A 16,867-nucleotide genomic window follows, 5' to 3' on the forward strand; every position below is an offset into this window, starting at 1 on the left:
TACGTGCAACCACGTGATAGCAGCCCTGGCACAAAGCCTGGTCAGAGTAAAGGTTAAAATTGTTGGCCTACATCGGTGTTTAAAGTTAACTTGAGTTAGAGCTGTCCTTGTAATCTGTGTCCTTTGGTGTCACAGATTCTCGTGCATAACCAGAGAAAGTTCTCTCAATTCCATAGCACTAAGTATCTTTTGCCGAATATGTGGGGGTGGGGAGCTGCTTCCTCTGAAGCTTTCGTTTTATATGTATTTAATCACTAGATAAAAAGCAATTTCATCTCCTCTCCCTTGCTAAATCTCTAATCTCCCAAGGCAATTTTATTTCCGGATATACACATATTTTTAGTAAATAAAAGACTTACTGTGTGAAATTTTCCATCGGCAGGCAGAGTGATGATGACCATGAAATGTTTCATTACAAGGTGCGTGATGTCATTGCTTGGTAAATGTGCCCAGGAAGGAATGTCTCATTTTATGTATAAGCTAAGATTTCAATAAGTAGTCATTTATCTCTCTATAGAGTGCTGTTCTTAGACTACAGAATGCGTTATTATGTTATTAGGGCTTTTTTGTTGTTGTTAAGTTCTTTTTTGATCTATTAAGCATTTCCTGGTGATTTCAGTGGCTGGGTAATTTATCGTTCATCTTATAACAGGTATTGGGAATGGTGGGATGAAAACATTTATACAAGAGGAAATAAAAGTCAAGGAAGCAGATAATCGACCGATTTATCAGCCTTAGCAGACAATTTTTCTGATAACGCCATGGTAGCCATGGTAAATTTACTTCTGATTGCTTGAGGGGACACATTCTATATGCTTTTTGTAACGTGGAGGTGCATGGAAGGGTGAAGGAGCAGGTGATCAATCCATGGACTAATCAGTACTGTTTCGGTCTCTAGATTGGCCTTTTGGCTAGTGGATTCATGCTATATTTTGAACTGTCCCTTTCTTATTAATTAGGCACAACATATTTGGTGATGAGGATGTATATATATATTTTTGGAGATTGTTACGTAGCTCTAGTAATAAGACACTTTTCTCACTCAATGTCTTTTTTAAACTCTTTTATTTGAAAGAAATTTGGCTAAAGCTTAGAGATGGGCAAAAAATAACCTATTCGTCTGTTCACAGTTTTCCAGCTGCGGAGGACTTCACCCCACGTGGCAGTGTGGTCCGTGTGGACAGTAACCCCTGGCTCCTACAAACGCTACAGTGTTAGAATCCAGAGGTGAACAAACCCAGAAAAAAGCCTCAGGCCTTCATTCAGACTTAAGTGTATTGGTTTCCTGGGGCTGCCATAACAAAGAACCACAGACTGGGTGGCGTAAACAACAGGAATTTATTGTCTCACTGTTCTGGAGGCCAGAAGTCCAAGATCAAGGTGTCAGCAGGACCACACTCCCTCTGGGGAAGGAGCTGCTTCAGGCCTCTCTCCCTGCGGCTGGTAGCTCCTTAGCCGGCGGCAGCATAACTCCAGCCTTCACATCGTGTGTCTGTCTCTGTGTCCAAATTCCCTCTTTTTATAGAACACCATTCATACTGGGTTAGGGCTCACCCCATGACCTCATCTTGATCATCTGTAAAAACCCTATTTCCAAATAAGGTCGAAGTCACAGATTACTGGATGTTGGACTTCAGCATATTTTGAGGGGATCTAATTCAACTCATGACACTAGGTTTTCATCGTTAGTTTGCGCAGTTTTAAGAAGCCTGGTGATTGTAATCTCAGCTATGGCAGACAGAAAGCCGCAGATTTAGGAGGAAGGGGCTCTGCATAGGGCATTCAAAAGTACTATTAAAGTAAGAATAGTAATTTAAAGTACAATTGCTTGAGGCCATTTAATATTGGGGCAAGCTGCTGAAAAGTCCCAGTCACCTCTGAGACACATCTGTGTATTACAAACGTCGTAATCGTGTTGAACACATCATGCTCGAGTGTGTCTGTGTTTTTAAATCCCATCAAAATGAAATTTTAAAATGTTGATTGCTTGAAGGTACTTTGGTACTTTTTGGTTACTTGAAAAATTACTTTTTTTGTCAAGCTCCTAGTGTTCTTTTAGATGTTTTGAGGATTCGGGTTTGAAGTTTGCTTTGTTACTCCCTAAATATGTATGTTTGATAAGCCATTAACATTTTGGAACCTTGGTTTCCTTGTCTGTAAAATGAAGAGAGTATGATCTACCACATAAAGTTATTGTGAGGGTCAACTTTTCCGATGAATATTAAAATATCTAATATAGTACCAGGTACATTTTCAGTGCTTTATGCCTGATTGTGGATTCATTAGACAAATGTTTGTTGGGAGCCTATTATACTCCAGCCTTGTTATAGAATTCATTCATTCACTTAATGATACTGACGCCCTGATTTAGTAGCAGAAGCCCCAGCTTTCGGATCGGGACATCTCAGCTAAAGTCCTGTCTATGTTTGTAAATCATCTATGTGGATCTTGGGCAAATCACTGATCGTCTCTCAGTCTCTGCTCAGAGCTGAGCCGTGGGCACTAGATCATCGAGGCTTTGCCATTTCTAAAATTATTCATATAACAAAATCCAAATTCAACAAATAAGGCTCTAGTTCTTGATCGTCTGCAGATCCGTGTACAATCCTGGGACGTTACCCTCTCCGCTTTAGTTTTCTCTCTGAAGTGTGGTAACAGGACTAGTACTGTGTGTTTTCTGACCTCGGTCATGGCAACGATGACAGCCGCCCTTGATTGAGCTTCGACACTGTGCTAGGTACTTGCCATGCCCTTTTGCTTCTCCAGTAGGGTACGTGTTTCTCCAAAGCAGGTGGGGATCCAGAGAAAGATGGTGCTTCCTTCCGGAGAATAAATGTTCCTGAATGGTTGGTGAGAAACACTCCCGCGGTGTTGAGTAAGGACAAGAACAGCTATAGTATATAGAGTGCAGCATTCCCTTGAATTGTTAAGCTAAAACGCAGAGAAATCTGGGGCTTCCTGGAGGGGGCTTCGGCTTCAGTCCCAAGTTCTCCTTCGGGTGCTGTTCACTTTTCTTGACCACTAGGGAGATTTTGGTGGGAAAGTTTGCAAAACAGACTCTCTTCTTTTGTGTTAGACTCAACATGAGAAAAATAGAATTATCATTTATAATTTTGAAAATAGTTCTCGTTTCCAGTACTAAGTGCTACTTTTCCAATAGTTAATACGTTCTTCTTATTCATTTGACAAATAATAATTGTCTGCTGTGTGTACGGTACCATTCTACGTGCTGAGGATACAGCAGCAAACAGTACAGAGCTCTCATGGAGCGTTTATTTTAATAGACAATGACGTTGGAGGGGAAATCTGTGGCAGTAAGGGAATCAACCATGAGGCTATTTTTTTTTTTTTGGTAGGGGGGCAGATTCCAGGCAAAAGAAGCAGCAAGTACAAAGGCCCTGAGGCAGGAGCCTGCTTTATTAGCAAGGACGAGCAGTAGGAGATGAGGTCAGAGGGATACAAATTATGTAGGGCCTTGAAATCAAGGTAAGGCTTTTGGATTTTATTCTGAGAAACAAGAGAAGCCATTGTGGAGGCTTTGGGGATGGGAGTAGTGGAGCCTGACATAATATTTTAAAAGCTCATCCTGGCTGCTGGCTGAGAATAGTGGGGCAGAATCAGAAGTAGGGAGGGTAGTTGGAAGGCTGCTGTCAGTTCAGGCGAGCGATGGCGGCACCGTGTACCAGGTGGGAGCGGTAGAAATGGTGAAAAGTGGCAAGATTTGGGATGTGTATTGAAGGTAGGATCAACCAAATTCACGAATGATTTGGATGTGAGGTATGAGAGAAAGAGAAGGGTCAAGGCTGGCTGCAGAAATTTTGGCCTAAGCGGCTGTAAGGATGGAGCCGTTGTCCTTGATGTTGAGATGGGCGGTTTGAGGGAGGAGCTTGGGTAATTCCTCAGTCACTGCAAGATCTGGCTAATACGCAGCTTTAAGTGCCAACATTGAAGCCAGCTGAGATACTGCTTGGAACTCTCATGGAAGAGAAGGAGTGATGTGTCTATTTTTGTTACCTCTTTTTTACTCATGGACATTTAAAATAATAATTTTTAAATATTGCCATGTGCAAACTACTCATCTTGACCCAGGAGCCCTCCCTGCTGTCTGGTCTGAGGACTCTCGTCCTCTCCAGACTTTCTGCCGTTTCCCCACGCCCTACGACACCTCTTCCCCAGCTGGACTGGTGACAGGAATCTGGTCTTCTCCACCCTGGCAGTTTGAAATAACTAGCAGTTCTTAAATTTTCTTCCTGGCCATGCTGCAAGCGGTCGGGTGCCCTGGGCATCGATGTTTTGATATCTGTGCTCTGAGGCTTTGTCCTGGGGAACCGATTAGTGGCCGGTGCGTTGAACTCAGACTGTGGACTTGGAGCCCGGAACCCCGGAGAGGTCTCTTAGGTGCGGGCAGAACTGGTGTGGGGGATGTGCTAAGGGTTTCTGGCTACAAAGGGGCAATTTAAAAATTGGCAGGTAAAACTGGCCTAGATGAGGATCTGTTTTATGCTTAAAATTACAAAATTGGTTCAGAACAGCCTGATGTGCAGCGTGCTGAGCCTTTATTAAACATTATAGAGGTCATTGCTTGTCTTCCTGGTGCCTCTTTCCTCGCCTTTCTTCTGTGACCCACATTGAGCCAATGGTAGAGCCCGCCCTCTGGCCTCCGTGATAGAACCAAGGAGCAGAACATGACCTCCCCCAGGCCAATCAGACGGGGAAAGACCTTTCTCCGATGGTAAGTCATTGAGAGTGAAAACCTAAAACCTGAGCAGCCAGGTCGTCGGCCTCCTAGGAAAGGCAGCCTGAGAGGACGAGCCAACCTCTGAAGGGAGAGAGAGTTTAGAGGCAAACGAGAGAGCGCCCTGAAGGGCGTTGACATCCTCTCTGCTGCTGGAAGCTCCTTCGTGCCCCTCTCAGGGATGGGTACAGAGACTGAGAACCTTAACTGTGGCTGCCTGCTGTCGTGGTGGTAATTACAACCACAGGAGCCCTGGTCCCCCTACATCGAGCGGGAGCGCCATAATGACTGACTCATGGTCCTGCCTCCGGTATTTATAAGCTAATGGTTTGATTTTGCAACTAGTGAGTACAGTAAGATGATTGATAAACTCTGCCCTTCGCAAATCAATAGATGGTGTCCTTTTAAAGTGTGAAGAATCAAGAATATAAAAAATTTTTGTTTGGTCGATTTATCCAGCAATTATCACCTGGATATTAGCTTTCTCCATGACTGGGCTATTTGCTGTTTGATATTTTGCAGACCCACTTCCAAGTGGATTTCCAACATCATCTGTTAGAATCGTCATCCTTCGAGGTCTATTTCCACAGCCACATTCACCACCAGAATTAATCACTCCTTTTGTGCATATGCAACCCTTGCTCTGTTCCTCTGTGCTTCCTATGCTTGTGCGACCCTTGCACTCCCACAGATTATAAACTATGGGCCAGAGACTTGCATCTCTGAGTCTCCTTGTTGCAGAGAACAGTTCCTTGAATGTTCACTAAATGTCTGTTGAGTTAAATCAACTGTTAGCACTGGTTTTGCTAATAACTTTTGTGTACGATTCCTTCAACTTTACAAACCACTTCTGTATAAAACCACATGGAAAATTTGGTTGTATGATTTGAGGGAAGCATTAAAGGTATAACTGACAAAATCGATAGAGATACATGGCCTTAAAAGGTAGGGATAGGTATTTAGCTATTGATATGCATTCGATAGAAAGGGAGAACTTGGAAGATTTTTAGATGAAGATGAGCCAGAAGATGAGTTGGTAGGTACCAGGTGAACACACCTGTGTTCATAAGACGAGTGTGTTGACTGCCAGAGAATTGACCATAGGCGAGTTCTGAGGGGTCGAGCCTCTTCTCTTCCCAACCTGCTGGTTACATTTATGTGAACTGTCTGGAGGGGATGATTTATGGATAGATTAAGAAGTATGAGTTCTGGGCTTCCATCTCCACTTGCTTTAACCTCAGCCAAAAGGTATGAAAATTAATAGATGTCTCATATTTTATTTCTGCTCTGATCTTTCTGAATGAGGATCTTAGATGAATATTGGTCCAATTAAATGCATCTGATTGCCGCTGTCAAACAGTAGAGGAAGTGAGTTGAAAAAATGCAGCAAGAGTTGTTGATATCGAGTCACTGAGTTTCTGCTCGAGAACAGAATTATAAATAAACGTGTTAGGTAGTGGAATTTTGTTTTGTTTTCCCCAAAGGAGAAATTGTCACCACATGGAAACAAGATTTATTCAGCATATTTTCATTCTGTAATTGCACCGTTTCTATTCTTAATTCTTTGGGTTTCTGATTTAAAGTGGAAAACACAAATACAGACTGTTGTGTAAAATTGACAAGAACGACTGTGAACCTGGCTGTGAGAGACACAGGTTGTTGCAGAATTAGCCATGGAAATCGCTTCCTATTCTGGAGGTTAAAAATAATGTATTTCGAAGCAAGTTATGTACCCTGGCCATTCAGAGGCTTCCCCGGGAGCCTTTGCTAGGAAAGCGGTAGAATCCACGGTCGGCGGACGTGCACAGGAAGCATTTCCAGGATGGGGGCACACGCGATTCTCTGTGATTACGTCCCACCGTTCCGTGCTGGTGACAGACAGGAAAATGGAGCTGTCTCGCTGCCCAGGGGCTTCTCAGATTGTGAAAGAAAGTCAAAAGTCAAGCCTCGCTTTTTCTCAAGTTTGTGGTGTTCAACCAGTGGATCCCCTAGGTTGCCCGAATGCTTCGTTTTGTGCGTCCTGATGAGAGAAGCTTTTCTCATGTGGCAGGATCCCAGGTGCTGGGGGCCCTACAGGCCCTGCTGGAGGAGAGCTCCCCACACCCGGAGCCGTGCAGCCTTCCAGAATACTTCCTTGGTAAAACTGAATGTGAAAATAGGGAGCAGCCCGGCAGGGGGAAGAATGAGTATTTGTGGGAGAAAATCCTTGTTCCTTGTCTGTGAACTGCAAGCGTATTTGTTTGAGCGTCTTATGATTTTTCTCTGACCTCTGCTCATCCCCACGTCTCTTGCATTCGTTTCTCTGAATGCTTCCCCCACCTTTCGTTTGACCTCAGGTGATGCCAGAATAATTTCAGATCTGTTTCTCCTCAGGTTTCTGGCCCGGCTCTTTCTAGGCCATGCATTACAATTATTTGGTGGTTTATTACTTGAATAACCTCAATTTCAGTTGCAGCATCTTCAGAAAAGAGATTAATAGAGTATTATGAGTTTAAAAATATTCTTCATATCCAAGTTGTCTTGCAGTCCAGAAGAGAGCGTATCTCTGTGTTCGCGTCTGCAAAGAACAGAGGAATGTGTATGGTTGAGAAATATCCAGGTATTTCAGAGGACATAAACCGGTCCGTTTAAGAAATGCTTTGTTTGCTTGTTTGGGGCTTATGTTTTGGCAAGGTTGGGGAAGTTGCTTTAAATGCAGATATCACATATCTTTCAAGAATGTTTGGATCTCCTATCGGTGCTTGATAGGATTGGAGCCTGAGTTGACAACTTCTTTAGTATTTGACATGCTTTCTCGCTTCAGCACATTGGAAGGGGGAATAGTCCTGCTTCCGAGGGTGTCTGTGGAAGGGGTCAGAAATCAAGCGTTGCCTTTGGGGCTTTACCAGTAGATGTGCTGAATTCTTTAGGCATTTGAATCCATTTTTGACCAAGTGCAACAAAGGAGAGGCAGAGAGGGAATGGGGAGGTTAGGGTATAGGAATAATGGGTATTTTTTACCTCTTAATGGTTTATCTCAAGACGAAGAGTGAACACTGACCTCATCTAAGAGAATCTCCTTGCTGATTTCTGTCTCTAGAGGGTGGAAGGATGGATGTGTGGGGGTAGAGGGCAGCTGCTCTGACAGTACTCGCTAGAAGTTGCCATTTTAAGTGCATCTGGCAGACTGTGCACTGGGGCTTTGCAGAGAAGCACTGGGCCAAGTGCTGAAGGATTTAGGCTCTTGGTTCTGGCATTAGCACTAGGTAGCAGTATATCTTTGAACCAACCAGATAACTTTTAGAATATTAATAGTCTCAGTAAAGTGATGGGCCTGGACATGTGGTTGTAATCTTTTTGTGGTTATCAAAACCCTGATTTTATATATTCTTTGTTAATTGACCCTTATAGCAAGGTTCTAGACCAGTCTTGGAGTTCTAGAGCTACTCTAGTTTGACAAAAATATAATCTAACAGTATTTACTTTTGAATCATTTGTTTTCCTATTTTCCTATGTTAGTTCATTTAGCGAGTATCAATACAGATCAAAGAAGAGATTCTTCAAGGAAATATTCAACTAATTCTCACTGTACTGAGTTTTAAATCAGTCCCATGTGATTATCCTGAAGGATGAGATATTTAATCTGAAATCAAGAAAGGTGGTTTGCCAAAGGAACATAAACGCAGCCCAGCTGTTGAAACTGGTGTCGACTGCTTGGTGTTTGGTAGAAAGCTCTCTAGGAGAAGCCATTGGGCAGATGAGTAGTTCAGGATCCTGCTGATTTCAGAAAGATGAAAAATGTTGAAATCAAGTGGGAAGAAGGAAATGTGGCAAATCACAAGGAACCAGACTGTTTTTAAAAGAGAAAATTCAATTTCATCTGCTTTTCCCCAGCAAATTCCATTTGATATTTTGCATTTTCTTGATAATAAAGACTCACAGGAAGGAGCTGCAGAATTTCAGCTTAGTGAAAGAGAATTTGTCATTTGTGACATTTCTTCTCTAAATAGCATGGGAAGATCAATATATTAGCTTGTAGTGCATGTATTACTAGTTCTAGCTATTTCTATTCTGAAAAGGCAGCATATTATATAGCAACCCTTGGCACAATGGGGGATTTTGGCTCAATCCTTAAACATTCACTGAACTTTGCTAGTGACCAGGTGTTTTGCTGGGCACAGTGTGGGGTTCGTAGATAATAAAACCCCTGCCTTCAGGGAACACCTCGACTTACCTTTCAGAAGATAAGCCAATAGCAGACAGATAATGTAGAATAATAAGTAAATAAATAAAATCAATATAAACAAACATGTGAATGTTGGCTCTGCATTCAGAATATGCACGGAATGTGGCTGCTTCTCACCCCCTGCACTCACCTTGATCTGGTCTACCTGCTCCCACCCTTGTACCTGAATTCTCTTTTCCGCACAGCAGCCAGAACAGTCCTTTGAAAGTCACATCATACGACTGTCCTGCCCCAAACTCTCCGGAGGAGCCTAATTTCACTAGAAGCCAAAGACTTTTCAGTAGTGTACAGTGTCCTGCTGCTATGCACAGGCCAGCTCCTTCACAGCTCATTTCCTCTCTCTCTCTCCCTCACTCCACTCCCCCACACTGGTTTCCTTCCCAGGCAGGTTCCCACAAGAGGGCCTTTACAGGGACTCCCTCTGCATGGAACTCTTCTAGAGATGCTGCATGAACAACCCCTCACATCTTTCAAGTCTTTGCCTGAAGGTGAAGCCTCACCCCGACCACCCTATTTAGAATTGCAGCTCGCCTCCTGCCCGTTACCCGCAATCCTTGTCCTGCTCTGTATCTTTTTCCATAGCACTGATCAGCCTCTGATTTACTCTATGATTTACTGATTTATTAACTTCGTTTAACATCTGTCTTTTCCCACCGAAATGTAAGCTCTGAGAAGGCAGGACCTCTGTTTTATTCAATGCATGCAACAGGTAGCCATAGTTATTCGTTGAATAATTGAGTGAATAAATGAGAAAGAGAGGTTAATTCTGACTGAGAGTTCTGGGGAGAATCATGAGGAAGGAAACCTTTGAGCTGGGTGTTGAAGGATGAGCAGAATTTGGACAGTCACATTTTCCAGGGAAGACATTCCAGATAGAAGGAACGTTTTGAGGAAAGTGACAGAGCTCACGAGTGCTCCTGGAATGGCAAGGAGTCTCAACCGACTGATGCTTGAGGGGCCGTGAGAGTGGTAGTGGTAGATGGATAAGTTAATGGATAGAAAATAATTAAAGGGCACTGTTAGTGGAGTGAAGGAATTAGTAATCACTGCCTTGCATGAGGTTACAGGCATGTTGGTGATGGGAATCGAGGACTCTCAAACAAGTAGCACGCATAACATGGGAGATACTGTGACTCTAAGAAATCAGTAATGTTAATGTTGTTTGCTAACAAGATCTGATTTTTATATAGTACTTGACTGTTTCAAAACGTGGTCATGTGTATTATGATTTAAGCTTCACAACGACTGGGTGTTATAGTTGTTATAATATACAATGTATGATAGTTATTGTTTACATTTTTTGTTACACTTTAAAAAAAAATTAATTGCATCTTATCTCAGCTAAGTGACTCGCGTGAGGCCATAGAGTAAGAAAGTGGGGAAGCAGCTTCGTACTGTCTTGTGCCTCGTAGCCAACGCTTTCCCACTCTGCCAGCTGCCTCTCTAATTCCGACTGGGCACTAAAGATCTCATGCTGGTTTTTTACAAGGGTACAAGCTTCTTTCCATTTCCCCCAGTCATTGAAAATTGCAGTTTCTTCATCCAGTTTCTTCTTTAGCAGATCCGTTTTCTCTTTCTTCCTTTTCCTTTCCAACGTTTCTGGAACAATTATTAGAAAGGTTAACACATGTCACAAGTGGGTGTGTTTTTACCTTTGCCTACTTAGCATTTTACCTCCTCTCCGGCTTAGGCCAAGCCTGTCTGACTCAGCACCTGAGACTGTAGGCCGGTTGCTGCTGTCTTTCATGTGGTTTTTGGGTGGAAGGGAAGAGGAAGCATGCCAGCGACTCCATTTGAATGTCTTCAGACTTGCTCGTTGCTCACTCTGGGAGTAAACCTGATCTTCTTAATTCCCTCCAGATGTTAGTAGGCAGGAAGAGGCGGAGGGCGACCTCAGTGAAGGAGAGCACTGGTATGGGAACTCGTCAGAGACCCCGTCGGAAGCATCCTATGGAGAAGTCCAGGAGAACTATAAGTTGTCTCTGGAGGACCGAATCCAGGAGCAGTCCACTTCCCCGGACACCTCCTTGGGAAGTGCCACTCCCAGCAGTCACACGTTGGAGCTGGTGGCACTTGACGGCGAGGTCCTGCGAGACTCCCTGCAGTGTCAAGATCACCTCTCTCCCGGCGTGTCCTCTTTGTGCGAAGATGACTCCCCAGGCTCCACGAAACCCCTGAGCAGCAACTTGAGGCGGCTGCTGGAGGCTGGGTCCCTCAAACTCGACACCGCAGCCACGGCCAATGGCAGGGTGGAGTCCCCGGTAAACCTTGGCTCGAACCTCTCCTTTTCCCCACCGTCCCACCATGCCCAGCAGCTCAGTGTGCTCGCCAGGAAGTTGGCCGAGAAGCAGGAACAGAATGACCAATACACTCCAAGTAACCGTTTTATATGGAATCAAGGTAAGTGGTTGCCAAACTCAACCACCACCTGCGGCTTGTCCCCGGATTCAGCCATCCTAAAACTGAAAGCTGCAGCCAATGCTGTCCTACAGGACAAATCTCTCACCAGGACTGAGGAGACCATGCGATTCGAGTCCTTTCCCTCCCCTTTTAGCTCCCAGTCTGCTAGTTCCACTTTGGCAGCTTTATCCAAGAAAGTCAGCGAGAGAAGCTTGACTCCTGGCCAGGAACACCCACCTCCGGCCAGCTCTTTCCTTTCCCTGGCTTCCATGACCTCCTCGGCGGCCCTTCTGAAAGAGGTAGCTGCAAGGGCTGCTGGGAGCCTCCTGGCTGAGAAATCATCACTGGTGCCTGAGGATCCTTTACCGCCACCGCCTTCAGAGAAGAAGCAAGAAAAAGTGACCCCGCCACCTCCACCGCCACCTCCGCCACCTCCGCCACCACCGCCACAATCCTTGGAATTATTGTTGCTCCCAGTTCCCAAGGGAAGAGTTTCTAAACCCTCGAACACAGGTATGGAATCTTTTATTTCAATCGTCGTGCAAGTCTTTTTGACTGTAAATTGCGATGTCTTCCCATTTTCGTTTTGCCTTATTCGGTGGGGTTCCCCGTCTGATCCGAGGCAGCAATGAAAAAGCAGGAGCACAACAAAATACTTTAAATAAGCAGTGTGGTGGTCTTTTATGTGCGTATTACACAAAGACTTCACAAATAGCTTCATTTCTGAAAGGTAATGAATAATCTTAGAGATATACAGTACTCTCCTCCCTTTCATATAAATGATTTTTTTTTTCTGAGCAGGTTCAGGCTAGGTCCATACGAGATATATTTAATGGGGGAAGATCAAAGCATCTTTGTCATGGAGTGCATGGCATCACTGAACATAGTGGGGAAAAAAAGCCCACTGCTTTTGAAACAGAGGACAAGGCAGAGTCCACCCTCCTGCTGCCTCCATCACAAATGGACTTTTGTATAATCAGTAACTACTCTGCCCTAATTTATCACACTATGTACTTTTATGTTAGCAGTTTTATGACTTTTTTTTTGTGAAAATTTAAGCCTTTTTCACTCATCCTATTCTTTTATAATTTCTTGTCATGTGAAAACTCCAAAGAATATTGTCATTCAGACATAATCAGAGCATTTCCTACAAATGCTTTATTTTTTTCATATCCAATCAGATTCTGAAGGAATGTGCATGTGGAAAATTTGAATCACAAGTTTTCCTGGTGGGGACTGTCTTACCAAAGGAGAGGTCGCTGTCTTACAGAGCCTTGACATTCACAGTTACTCGTCTGAGGGAGAAATTTAGTCACTTGAGTTCTCAAAGTGGAAACATCATTTCTTGGACTGGTTTGTTTTTAAATTATGCGTGTGATAAATATATGGTCCTGGACGTGGATGTATGGAGTTTCAGATGTCTCTCAAGGATATCCTGCCAGACTGGAACAGGAAGTAGGCTATGTGTGTCTTCGTCAGTATAAACACTACCGTTGTGTGTGTCTAGCCAACTTTGATTATTTGCAGCCGCATTGATGAAGAGTGCTTAGAATGGCAAATAATTGACTTGAACGATCGCTGCTACCATCAATTTGATGTATTTATGACAAATTTCCATTTAAATTGCTGAATGAGCTATATACACTAATTATAATTACTTTAAAACTTGTGTAAACAGCAGAATAGAACTAGAAAATGGATCTCTGGAACTTTTATAACTCTAAGTGATCCAAACCGTTCGCTCTAGTTTCTGGAGTGTCAATAAAATCCTGAAATGTTTATCATTTCTGAATTTCATTTCTCCTCACTTCTCACCTGCCATCTGGTGAAGCAGAGAAATGGCTGAAATTTGGAAACAAAGAGAAGAGCGGAGAGAGCTGGGTACTCTTGCAATGGAATAAATCATTCCTGATTTGTAGACATTTCATTTAGAATAGAAGCAGAAAGAGAGGTATGGCTATATGTAAAATGTGGTTTTATAAATATTCTCCGCATCTAGTGATTGAATAAATGTGTTCATGGTGTTTACACTGTAAATTCACCTGAACATTAGTTACTTTAAAAAGCTTACACAAAATTAATAATAAGCTTCAGTTGGCTGAAGAATTGGAAAAAGGTGATTGATGAAACTGTACCTCCTGAGGGCAAACTAGCAGCTTTGTCATCTTAAAGGGTCTCAGGTATAACCTGCATTAGATGTGAAGTATAATTTTTTCACTCAAGTGACTAAATGAATGTAAAGAAGAGAAAGAGGTCGTGCACTTCCAGTGTAGTGTAGACTTCTTTTGCCTGGTTTGTCGTAGAGTATGTACCCGAGGCAGAAGATGTATTTCTTTTTTGGTTTAAATGCACTGAATTCATTCCAATATCTCATCAAGCTTCTCTGCCGGATTTAATATGGAGATCTGTAAGAAACCATTCTTTCTTTTCTTTTTACTAAATTTATTCTATTGCCGAAATGCTTAATATTTTAATCAGTGAATGCTTAAAATGTTCAAATTGGAAGAAGAGAGAAAGGAACTTCTCGGATGGGGGCCCCGTAACCCCTTGCTGTTGACTGGGACCTGTGCCTCTGGTTGTCAATCCGAGACTTGGTGAAGCAGCTCCACTGATGGAGTAATTGTATTTAAAAATAGTTTATTTTGTAAAACTTATGCAAGAGGAAAGATCTCTGCAAAGACAAACATGAGGGCTCTTGAAATGGTCACTCGAAAAATGTTCCATAGGGACACGTCCTAAATTCAATTCCGTTTCTCACTGCACAGATTGGAAATAGGGAAGGAGGTGTCTCTGTGCACTTCTCAGTTAAAGTGGATGTCGTCACTTCCCGCATCCTGACTAGGTCGTGGGTTCAGAAGGGTTGACAGAGCATCCAGTTTCGCTGTTTACCTTTCCATCGTGGGGAGACGGTTTGGTGGCTGTGACTTGGATCCCTGGTTTTTGAATCTGAGGCGTGGAAGGGAAGGTGTGTCTTCTCACCTGCTCCCTCCCCTCCCTTTACACACTACATGTTGGTTACAGGGCACCCTGGGGGCTGGGTTCAGATGCCACTGGGCTTTACCTAAAAGGCATTTACGAGAATGTGGTGACAGCTGTCACCCACATTTCTAAACATTTCTCGTTATTATTATTATTATTTTTTTACCTTAGTTTAATTCAAAATAGACAGCTGGACTAGTTTCTCACAGCAAAGAAAGGGTTTCTGTTGCTTAATGACCTAAGCAGACAAATAATAACCAAAAAAAAAATCCACAAAAATAAACTACACACTATTCTGATTTCGAGCAGGGCGTACGTGTTCAAGCTATTTTTCAAAATGTTGCTGAAAGGGCATATAAAGTTGATTCTAGAGTTACAAAGAGGTATGTGCTAGAAAAGCGAATGTATTGAGAAATTTAGACTTCAACATTTCCTTGACCTTCTTTAGGTCAAGGGAAGTCCAAATCATGGGGAAAAAAAAAGTGTCTTTTAGGTCTGGCCTTATTCCTCTTTTTTGAACAGGATTCAGTTGTCTCCAGGTCATCGTGTATTTAATTCCTTAAAGAGACCACTACTCGATAGCCTTTCCCCCTGCAAGAGAGACGTGACACTTGAGGAGGAGGTTTCTTTCACGTCACCCTGCACCCCAACACATGCTATACGGCTCCTCTGAAAGGGGACACAATAGAAAGAAGATTATGACCATTTGCTAGAAAGATAAATGTCACGCATTGACTCAATTCTCTTTGAAGCTTCTGTTCTCTTGCAGCTCACAATAAAATAAATGGTTTTTATTTTAAAGACAGAGTTTCTTGTGGAAGGCCAACAAGATTCTCGGGATGCCAGGCTCCTAAGTAGCAGGAGAGTTTCAGAGAGAGGGTCTCCAGAACTTCTTACTTTCCTGAATAAAATTTAAATATGCTTAAAAGCAGGCGAGTCTCATACACCTGAGAGCTAAGAATATTTCTTGGTTCAAGACATAGGGGTGTCTGACTCTGTTTCCTGTCGTATTTATCTGATGTTATTAACATTATTGCAAAAGCACAGAAAGTTCGAAAAGTGAGGAGACCTCCCTAGATACTCTTCCGTTAGGTCTGCGGTTATTCTAGCTGCAATCTGGGGGTGATCGCGCAAAGGAACTAGCTAAGAAAATTCACTTTTTAATCAAGATTCAGAACTATCTGTTGCCAATCTCAGTTATATTTCCCCAGTGATTTCAATTTAGACTGCCTGTAGATATCAGACTTCTCTTAGTTTTATTGAATATTTACCGGTTGTTAAAATATGCATCAACAACATCAATACCGATAACAATCCAGCGATATCTCTTGCTAACATAGTTTTTTGTTTCCCTAAAATAGCATTGTAAAGTAGCACATGCCCAATAAATTCCATTAAGAGATATTAAATCCGTGTATAGTGTTAGGAAGGAGGATGGGCCCTCCCACACAGGTATGCAGTCCCGGGTGGGCAGGTCTAGATTGGAGATGGTGACGATGCATGGATTACACACAGCCAGGGTCACCGGGCATCTCGGTCAGGTCTGTGTGAAAACACTACCCGCTTGCAAATTATCTAGGTTTTCTGCCAGTTGTCCCATAGGATCTGCCAAGGGAACGTTTGATTTCAGAGCCTATGAAATAATTACATTTGTTTTAAAAATACTCTCCTTGAGTTAAAGCTAGTAAGTTAATAAAACCCTTCGTGACTTTTCTTCCTTAGCCCGGTGATGTTCTGTTTATGAGTTTATAGACAGACAGACAGTAGGGTAGAGCACCAAACCAGAAAGTGAGGGGTTGATGGTCTCTCGTCCTTACCCTGCCACACACTAGCAGAGGGACTTCAAAGCGTTAACACCTGGCTTCAGTATCCTCATCTGTAAACTGAGCTGGTTGGGAATTATTGCCAAGATTCCTTCTCGCTTAAAAATGCTTTTACTTTTACTTTATGCTTATTCTTTAACTTGTCTATCAACTCAAAAAATATTTTTTCAATTTAAATTAAATGTGTCCCTTCTTGAAATTCGCGATCAAACCTCCCCCAAGATCTTCTCTGTCTTGGGCAGATCTTGTCCGTTGTAAATAGTTAAAACACACATCATGGTGCTTTATTAATGATGTAGTCACACTGTATGCATTTTTAATATAAGTTGCTCCAGGTTCATTTTGGAAATAGGTGAGTGAGGTGTAAGTCCACGAACATCTCTCTTTTCATGCACCATTCGTGGAAGAGGCGCATTGGCTGCTGTGTGAAAGGCTAACTCTTGGGCTGACACTACTTCCACTGTGACTTGCTGGCGGCTTCCTGCCTCCTTTACTTCCGTGTCCAGCGTTCATCTCACTTTGTCATCCTCCCCACCCAGCCCTCTCCACTCGATCTCATTACCATCTATCACACCATTATTGTGGTACCAGCACTGTTTTAGGTACTTCAGGCACAGACAAAGGTAAGGACTTCCAGCTTTGCCCCAGCCAATTCACCGTCCACCCTCTCCTTCTTCCCTTCTATTTTCTCCACCTCTGTCTTTT

The 16,867-nt window shown here is 42.9% G+C and overlaps 1 protein-coding gene and 1 long non-coding RNA gene across 9 annotated transcripts in view; both read left to right on the plus strand.

The window, feature by feature from the left end:
• Positions 1-5,972, plus strand: part of LOC112474626 — a 12,188-nt gene extending 6,216 nt beyond the window's left edge. Inside the window, exons 2-3 of the long non-coding RNA XR_003044499.1 lie at positions 383-419; positions 1,131-5,972. This is a non-coding gene — a long non-coding RNA (uncharacterized LOC112474626). The remainder of the gene's footprint in view (positions 1-382; positions 420-1,130) is intronic.
• Positions 1-16,867, plus strand: part of ZNF827 (zinc finger protein 827) — a 150,049-nt gene that overhangs the window by 20,764 nt on the left and 112,418 nt on the right. For all 8 annotated transcript variants that reach the window (XR_001516371.2, XM_015585089.2, XM_015585086.2 and 5 more), the window contains exon 2: positions 10,821-11,873. Coding sequence is in view for 7 of the 8 variants with exons in the window: in XM_015585089.2 (XP_015440575.1) it covers positions 10,821-11,873 (1,053 nt within the window). In the remaining variant the exon portion in view is untranslated. The remainder of the gene's footprint in view (positions 1-10,820; positions 11,874-16,867) is intronic.

The sequence above is a fragment of the Pteropus alecto genome, unplaced genomic scaffold, assembly GCF_000325575.1.
Source record: "Pteropus alecto unplaced genomic scaffold, ASM32557v1 scaffold50, whole genome shotgun sequence".
Taxonomy (NCBI): Eukaryota; Metazoa; Chordata; class Mammalia; order Chiroptera; family Pteropodidae; genus Pteropus; species Pteropus alecto.